The sequence below is a fragment of the Pinus tabuliformis genome, chromosome 4_2, assembly GCF_031772625.1.
Source record: "Pinus tabuliformis cultivar Carrire ecotype Pingquan chromosome 4_2, CPIR1, whole genome shotgun sequence".
In the NCBI taxonomy this organism is placed as follows: Eukaryota; Viridiplantae; Streptophyta; class Pinopsida; order Pinales; family Pinaceae; genus Pinus; species Pinus tabuliformis.
Genome location: NC_142304.1, coordinates 427,482,671 through 427,491,816, shown reverse-complemented (window position 1 = coordinate 427,491,816; position 9,146 = coordinate 427,482,671). Strand labels below are relative to the sequence as shown.

The window sequence follows — 9,146 nt, the reverse complement described above, 5'->3', positions numbered from 1 at the left end:
AAGCACACTACTTTATGGCCAAAAAATTAAACCAATAGATTGTACAAGTAATCATTTATAAATGATATTCGTTGTTTTTATTTGCCTGAGTTTTAGGTTGGGTGTTGGAAGACTGTGAAGGCTCCAAGCTTGTCCTACATTTAACCACAACTTGATAGTTATGCTTGAAAGAAAGATTTATGTATTCCTCCATGGGAGCCTCTTTGAATTGTGACCCCTGCAATTTTGCATGAGAACATGATTTTTTCTTCTTCTGTGATATTAAATTAAAATTGTTAAGAATTTATAATTTGGATGCAAATTATTTTTTTATATACTTACAATTTTTGTGGCCAGTTTTAAGTAACCACCCAGGCAAAGATGATGATGCCCATGTTTAGCTATTCTAGCCATCGTGGCTTTAGATGTATCTGGGGGCCTATATTTAAAATATTGAAAAATTTAATTAGATGTCGCAATGATGATAAAGCATCATATTTAAATTATTAAAAGTGCCTCATACCTTCTTGGTTTGGGTGGTGTCTTCCATGTTTTCTGAAGTGCCTTCTTGTTTGCATCTGTGACGAGGAATTTCTACTCCATCTTTGGAATGGATGGAGGGTGCTCATGCGACCTATTCCTTTCCAAATGAGACCTATACTAGTCTCGTATATAGTTTAAATGTAAGTCTGCCTTCAAGGTAACTCCAGCTTTGTTGAAGGTACCCTCACCGAACAAGAAAACTGTCTCATTCAAAAGTTCATATTTTAGCTTGGAACTTTGGGATTTCTAGTTTGTACAAATGGTGGGCCCAAATATTTCCAAGATTAGGTCGTACAAATGCCTATAAAATACATAATTTCCTACAAAATGATATTATCTTTAATTTAAAATAATCACAGACTATACGCTAATTTCAATTAGATTATACTTAATATTTTAAAAAATCGTTAAATACCTGGAAGTTTCTCTATTTCCATGGGGAAATCATCCTCATTTACCAAAAATATAATCAATAGTGTTCTCATGCTAGTAACATGGGAAGATCCTGGAAATTTCACTCCAAATTATGCAATGGGATCATGCTTTTCATCCACAAAATCATGTGTAGATGTTGGCATATGTTGTTTAGGGGGTGCAGATCCTGACATGTGTGGTTAAGTGGGTGTACTAGTATCAATGACCGATGTGTCACTCATAGGAAGAGCATCGAAACTACAACGAATGTTGGCCCCCATAGTCGCAGCATGAGGATCATATTCCACCAAAACATCCTATAAAATAAAGAGTTTTTTAATAAAGGATGAGATAATTGAAATCATGAACAAATAAATGAGATAATTAAATGAGTTTATCACCCCATGCTTACAAATTTGGTGCATTAATATTTTGACTAGGCCTATTATCTCTTCTGTCTGTGGCTCAATCAGAACTAAAGAACCGAGTTTCTTGTTTGCTTTCATTCAAAGCTTATTTATTGTTTGGATCGGATCGACGAACATAAAAATTGCTTCTTCAGTAAGCTCTTCCTCAAGAGCATCTGTGGACTATTATGAGGCTAGTGCCTTCCCCTTATCACCCTGTTTATCAAATAAATGTAATTTCTAATTTTATTCCACTAACCTCATCTATAAAAATTCAAAGTTTTGAATTTGATGAAACATTTTAGATCAATAAAAAATTCCATTTTTTACATAAGAGGGGAAGTTTAGCTAGTTAAATATTTGGTAAATATTATGATATATCGAAAGTTCATTATGTCAGATTAAAAAAATAAGAAGCGATTCATCCACAATTAATCATCATTATATTAATAAGAAAAGAACTTGATAGTTCTGAGAATTTGGAATATCCACATTAGCCATTTTTATGTTGACGTTTCGAATCTATAACAAGACACGTCGTCAGGACAAATCCAAATAGAAAAGAAATGATGAAATGCAATAAATATGGAATTGAATTGAGGGATAAAAAGAAAGAGCCAATCAAATTTCTTACTTAATTCATTATGGATCACAGAAGGCTGAATTCAAAAGAAAGAAAAAAATCACTTTCCAAGAGGTCTCAAATTTTGAAGATGTTGAACATCAGGGAGACTAATGTTATTGGAGATTCTCAGGTTATCATTAACACTATGGTGACTCATTCTAAGCCAATGGACCTAAGGTTAGCAAGGTTAATTCACAGAATTACAGAGCTTGGAGACTCTTTCCAGAATTTGAACTTCTATCACGTGTTGAGAGCCAATAATAAGGAGGCGGACACCGAAGCTAACAAAGCAACTCTTCTTATGGCTGGAGCCCTGCTTAGAGGTGAACAGGAAATATGGGAACCAATTCCTTAATTTAGAAAGTTGTCATGTTTTATTGCCTTCTGTTAAATCAGTTTGTTTGTATCCACAATCTTGGGAAAATCTCGGAAATTGACCGCATAGGAGCAGCTAAAAAGAGATGTAAGCTAAACATAAATGTCACGGTCTTGCAAGGTTGTACGGCACTTATGGAATTAGACTCACCTTTTGTAATCCGCTCTTTGGAATTAAGGCCAAGTTTCTAATATATCCACTACCTGTTTCTGTATAAAAAAATAAAAAATAAAATAAAAATAAAATAAAATAAAATAAAAATAAAAAATAAAAAAATTACCAATAATGATCAAGTTAATAATAATATATTATTATTATCAGTATTGCAATAATTATTCTTTTATTACTAATAATAAAGCTTAATTAATAATATTAATAAAAAAGCTAGTAGTACATAAGATTAAGATTAAGGTTTTTTGCCCTAGCTGCTGCTCTGCGCGCGCGCGCCTGAGCCTGCTCTCGGCCCTCGGCCTCTCTCAGCGACTGCGTCTCTGCTCGACGATCCTTCCCATGGATCCACCGGATCCGCCTGGAGGGGATCCGGACCTGCAACAAGCCTTTTCCAACCTGGTGAAATCGCTACCTCAGCAACGACCAAGACCTACAGCTACCAAGTTTGTAAAGAAACTAGATGTGTTACAGGAAGTCCATTTGCCCCCGACTATTCCTCGCATGGCAGCCATCTCGCTAGCAGAGAAAGGACTAATCGGTCAATTTACAGGGTTATGGCCCTCACCCAAAACTGTGCAAAGATGGGTGGAGCGTAACTGGGCAGACAAGGTTCAAGGGAAAATATCTATAAGGTTTTGTGGCAGAGGATACTTCACCTTCCACTTTGAAACCAAGGAGGACAAGGATCTAATCTTTCGAAATGGGCCTTACTTCATGGATTCCAGAGGACTCTACCTCAACAAATGGACCCCGGACTTTGATCCCGAGCTGGACATTCCAAGTGTTGTTCCTGTTTGGGTCAGACTTCCTCATCTCCCTCTTCACTGCTGGGGAGATGACTCGGTCAAAGCAATAGGGAACGCGGTTGGAAAATATATAGATCGAAGTGAACCCAAGGATAACATGCAGGCCTGTGCGCGAATATGTGTGGAAGTTGATCTGGGACGCGGACTACCAGAGGCAATCAAACTGAAAGTAGATGACTGGTGCCATATTCAACAGCTGGACTACGAGCAGATCCCCTTCAAGTGCAAGGTATGTCACGAATATGGACATTTTGCTAATAGATGCCCAAAACTTATAGCTGTAGATTCAATAGAGCAAGAAGGACAGTGGGAGACGGTAAAGAGAAAAAAAACGAACCCATCCATGAAGCAAGCAGAAACTGAAATCCCAGGGCCTTCCCAGCTTCATCCTTCTCATCCTCATTCATCTTATCAGCCCCCACCCTCATCCTCTCAGCAGCTCCCTCCTCTCATCCCCTCTTCACCTCCTAGACTATCGGACCCCTCCATCCCTCCATCATCCAATCCCTTTGCTTCTCTTTCTGAGGATGACCCCGAACAAGACCCACTCTCATCTGATCCGCATCCACATTCCTCTCCCCTTCAATCTTCTCAACCCTCTCCTGATATCAACTCCATAAGAATCACCAGAAGTTCATCAAAGGAACATGGTGCGCCTAGTGACATTCCCAAAAAGCATGGACCTGGCAGGAAATCGGCTAAGCAGCAAAGAGAAGAAAGCGCACAGAAAGATATAGCAATGGGATCCCAGACACCTATCGAATCCTACATCCTTGGACACTCGGACAAGGAAAACAACAATAAAGGCAAAGAGAGGCGGGCACCTCTCCATACCACTGGTAAATCATGATGAAGCTGCTATCCTGGAACAGCAGGGGACTAGGGCACCCCTCCAAGAAAGCAGCCCTCAGGGAACTAATTCAAAGTGAAAAACCCGAAATCATACTCATTCAAGAGACGAAACTAGATCAGTCGGAAATCAACAGACTAATCAGCCAACAAAAGCAATACAGTGGCTGCGCCAGTGAAGCCAGAGGAGCATCGGGTGGCATTCTAACAATGTGGGACAATAGTAGATGGACTTGCAGCTTCACCAAAATCCATCAGCACTGGATCAGTGTTAAACTGGAAAGTAAGGACAATGGAGCAGAGGTTAAAATTTACAATGTTTATTCACCGAACCACTATAGGGAAAAAGAAGTTTGCTGGAATACTCTGAACACAAACATAGAAGAAGATCATGACAGCAATATTATTCTTGCAGGGGATCTAAACCTGGTCATGCACACCAATGAGAAAAGAGGAGGAAACTATAGCTCAGATCCCTTCAGAAACAGGCTTGAGCATATTATGCAGGAGAAAGATCTAGTAGACATAAAACCTAAGAATAGAAGATACACATGGAGCAACAGGCGTCTAGGAGCTGGAAATATCATGGAAAGGCTCGACCGTTTCCTCATCAACATCGCCTTTCTATCCACCTTCTCCACCGGTCAGTCAGACATCCTCAACATCTCCGCCTCGGACCACTATCCAATCACGCTCACATTGCACAGTCAAAGCCAGCTTGGACCCCCTCCCGTTTAAATATTCTCCCTTATGGAACCGAATCCCTGCAGCTAGAGACGCGGTGATGCAAGCGTGGACCCAGCACGTGGAGGGTTCCCCGGCTTTTATCTGGGAAACCAAGCTGAAGCAAACTAGGCAGGCCCTCAAATCTTGGGCTAAGACTAACTATCAGGAACCTGAGCTCATTAAAAAAGACATAAAAAAAAGCCTTGAGACAGTCCAGCAAAACATTGAGGTGCAAGGTCTCACCCAGCAAACAAAAGAGGATGAGATTCGACTGTATACCCAGCTGAGGCAAACAGCCAGAGATGAGGAGATCAAATGGAGGATAAAATCAAGACAGTTGTGGCTGCGTGAAGGAGATAAGAATACCTCATACTTTCATAAGCAAGCTACAGTCAGGAAGGCAAGAAACACTGTGAGTATAATAAAAGACAGCGATGGGAAGAGCCACGATACTCAAGATTCCATTAAAGAAGCAGCAACAGCTCACTTCAAAAACTTATTATCTGAGGATAAGAGCGATGAGGATTACTCAAGTCTTCTCCAACACATGACTAGAGATGTTACTCAAGGAATGAACAGCAAGCTTACGCAAGAAATAGAAGAGGATGAAGTTCAAAAAGCAATCTGGAGTCTCCATCCGGACAAAGCTCCAGGTCCCGATGGGTTTCCAATAAGCTTTTACAGAGAATACTGGCATCTGATCAAAAAAGACCTTCTAAAGATGATTCGCTGGTCCCTTCAGAAAGGCAAATTGGGGGGCTTCACCAACTCAACCTACCTAGCTCTAATCCCAAAAGAGAACAGGCCCTCTACCTTCTCAAGATTTCGGCCCATATCCCTATGCAATTCGGCATATAAAATCATTACTAAAATCCTATCTTCTAGACTCAAGCCTCACCTTCCCTCATTAATCTCAGAAAACCAAGGAGGATTTCTGCCCAATAGACACATATCAGACTCCATTCTCCTTGTGCAAGAAGCTATACACTCTAGCATAAGTCGAAAGGAGAAAGGCTTTGTCCTAAAACTCGACCTTGCCAATGCATTTGATAGGGTCAGACACTCCTTTCTGTTTGCAGTTTTACACAAAATGGGATTCAATTCCTCCTTCATAAATATGATCAAAGCTTGCATCTCAAATCCTTGGATTTCCCCTTTGGTAAATGGGCGACCTTGTGCTGCTTTCCAATCCTCCCGAGGTCTCAGACAAGGCTGCCCCCTGTCCCCTTATTTATTTATTCTTATGGCCGAATCCTTTAGCAAAGCCTTGGATTACAATCGAAGAGTCGGCCTCATAACTGGCATTCAATTTGAGCAGGGCACAAAGAACATCAACCACTCCCAATTTGCAGACGACACCCTCTTGATGGGAGGTGCTTCAATCACCATTGCAAGGCGCTTCAAAAAGATACTAGATCAATTCATGGATTATTCAGGAGGAAAAGTTAATCAAGTTAAAAGCTGTGTCTATGGATGGAATGCAACGAATCACACCATACATAGCATTGCAAACATTCTTGGAGTCTCACACAAGCTTGACTGGAGTCACTTCACATATCTTGGGATGCCAGTCAGTATGGGGCCTCTGAAGATCGATACTTGGAATGGAATTCTTGATAAAATAAAAAGGAAGATTCAGCAATGGGGATCTATGTGGCTGAACCCAGCAGGCCGCCTAGTACTCCTAAAATCAGGCCTGATCTCTCTGCCCATTTACCGCTTCTCTCTGATCCAAGCTCCAATGGCCTTCCATCACAAAATGGAGAAAGCTCTCAGACACTTCCTCTGGCAGGGAGGAAAGTCGGAGAAAAAAAAGTTTAACCTGGTTAATTGGAAAAATGTTATTCAGCCCCTTGAGAAAGGAGGACTTGGAATTAGATCCCCAAATCTGCTAAATTTAGCCCTCGGGGCTAAGATTATTTGGAGACTAATTACATGGGGCTCAGCTTGGTGGAAAACAGTCCTTGAGGCCAAATATCTGAACAACACTCGGCATCAACTGTTGGACACCAATGTCCCCAGCAGAGACAGCACCAATATTTGGAAATTGTGTAAGAAAATCATCCCCTTTATGGCCCAACATACTTCAAAAATACCCGGGGGAGGTGACAGCATTAGCATCTCTACTGATAGAATATCAGGCCAGTGTTCTATAGAGTCCAATATAGAAGCAGCCCCAGCAATCAGTTGGCTTAATAACAGAGGAATTTGGAATCTAGCTCAAATAACGCAGTGGGGAAATCAAACTCAAGCTTGGATAGGCTGGTCATTCCCGGACTACCCTAGAGATCTCGAAACAAGCTTCCTAGCTCTAAAGAGTCTATTGCACAGTAAAGCTCCGGTCCAAAAAGGGATAAAAGATAGCTATCGATGGGACCCTACGGGAACTCTCTACACAACCAAAGCAGGGTATCAACAATTGTGTGAAAGCGCTTATCCACAGGTCATCTGGATCCATTGGAAACTGGCTTGGAAGGCGGAAGCCCCTCCTAAAGTTAAATTTTTCTTCTGGCTCCTCCTGAAAGGAAAGATTCTAACAGCAGAAAACTTAAAAAAAAGGGGCATATTGGGACCCTCCAGGTGCCCAAATTGTTGTCAAGCTGAAGAAACAATGCAACATTTGTTCCTTGATTGCCAAGTCGCAAAGAAGTGCTGGAAAGATATGGCCTCAATAGGGGAGGTTGCCTGGGAACCAAAGGCATCTATAGTTGAAACTGTTCACAGCTGGAAGAAAAATTGCCCTTGGAAAGGTAAGAAGGGCAAACTAACTCAAAGAATATGGAACACAATTCCGTTAACTCTTGTTTGGTGCATATGGTTGGCCAGAAATAACAAGGTTTTTCAAGATAAAGGACACAATTTAAGAGTTATATGCCACAAAGCCAAGAGTTTAGCGGTGGAAGCAATCACCACCCGCATACAAGGCAAGATTGAGGCCACCCACTTAAGTGTCGAAGAAAGAAATCTGCTCATCTATGGGCATGGCAGCCTTATCAGTGCCCAGGCAACGAGAAAAGAGAATTTACAGCAGAATGATACAAGTAATGGCTGGAAATTGAGACTCAAAGAAGAAGAATTTGCTCTATGGCTGAGCAACTGCAACAGGTTTCATATGTTTTTCGATGGAGCTTCAAAGTCAAACCCTGGCAAAGGAGGGGCAGGAGGTCTTATACGCAACACTAATGGTGAGCCAATTCTTCATTTTGAATGGGGGATGGGCGAATTATCAAATAACAGGGCCGAGGAATTGGCCCTGTTCCAAGGACTCACGCAATTGATCAGGCTAGGAATTAAAAGGGCGACCATCTTCGGCGATTCTGCAATCATAATTCGGCTCATGGTGCATAGACAGACTTCACCAAACACCTTATTGCAGCAAATCATCAGTAGAAATCAGATTCTCAACGACATGATGGAGGAGGTCAACTACTACCATATTTTGCGTGGCCTCAACAAAGATGTTGACAGTTATGCCAACAAGGCCTGTGACCGCCCCAAAGGCCACCTCAGCTGCAACGACATCCTGTCTACCCACCTATTGCCATGATTACGCATCCATTTCAAGTATGGGGCACCGCAACCAATAGAATCCGCAACTGCAGGCAAATCAGCAGAGCAGAGGACAGTTTAGATAAGGAAGCAAGGATCAGTATTAGGAACCAGATCGGGCAATCAGCTCAGCCCTCCTTTTTCAACCGTTCCCATGCTTCACACGATTACAGTCAAACCGCATTGTACAGAGCTGGCAAGGTAGACGAGAATATACTCAGAAAATGGATTGAAAAATCTGCCCGAAGTGTGGGAAGTCATCGAACTGCAAGAAGAAATCGTCCCGCCAGACAGACCATCTGCTCCAAATCAGATATGCATTGGGCTGTGTGGACCAATTTTGGAAATATCTCTCAGGATGGCTCCCGCCCCAACTGCACAGACGCGCTATTTATATCCAGACAGCGACTCAGTCTCCTTCATTCTAGTGAGGCAATTTGTGATGGAATCCTCCCCCTTAGAGTAGATTTATTTCAAGCAGCTTCATTTCTTTCTGCAAGAGGCGTCGATCTTCAGATTCCTGGGGATACAGAGCGCAGCACCAGTGCCAAGAAACAACTCCAAAGTTTCTGCACCAGAGAGGTGCTTGCAGTCAAGAATAGCGAGCTAATCCAGCAAAGTCTTTATATCAGAGAAGCGGATCCTATGGAGCGCCCTGAACAATGTTTCCACTGCCGCGATCTGCAGGCAGAATTTGAGGA

At 41.8% G+C, this 9,146-nt stretch overlaps 2 protein-coding genes across 2 annotated transcripts; both read left to right on the top strand.

Annotated features, from left to right (window-relative positions):
• Positions 1 to 4,167: 4,167 nt before the first annotated feature.
• Positions 4,168 to 4,908, top strand: LOC149169787 (uncharacterized). The gene has a single exon (XM_089425342.1). It carries the CDS (start codon positions 4,168 to 4,170, stop codon positions 4,906 to 4,908), a length of 741 nt encoding a protein of 246 aa, XP_089281468.1.
• Positions 4,909 to 4,954: 46 nt separating this feature from the next.
• Positions 4,955 to 8,443, top strand: LOC149169786 (uncharacterized). The gene has a single exon (XM_089425341.1). The coding sequence runs from the start codon at positions 4,955 to 4,957 to the stop codon at positions 8,441 to 8,443; it is 3,489 nt and encodes a 1,162-aa protein (XP_089281467.1).
• The last annotated feature ends 703 nt before the right edge of the window (positions 8,444 to 9,146 follow it).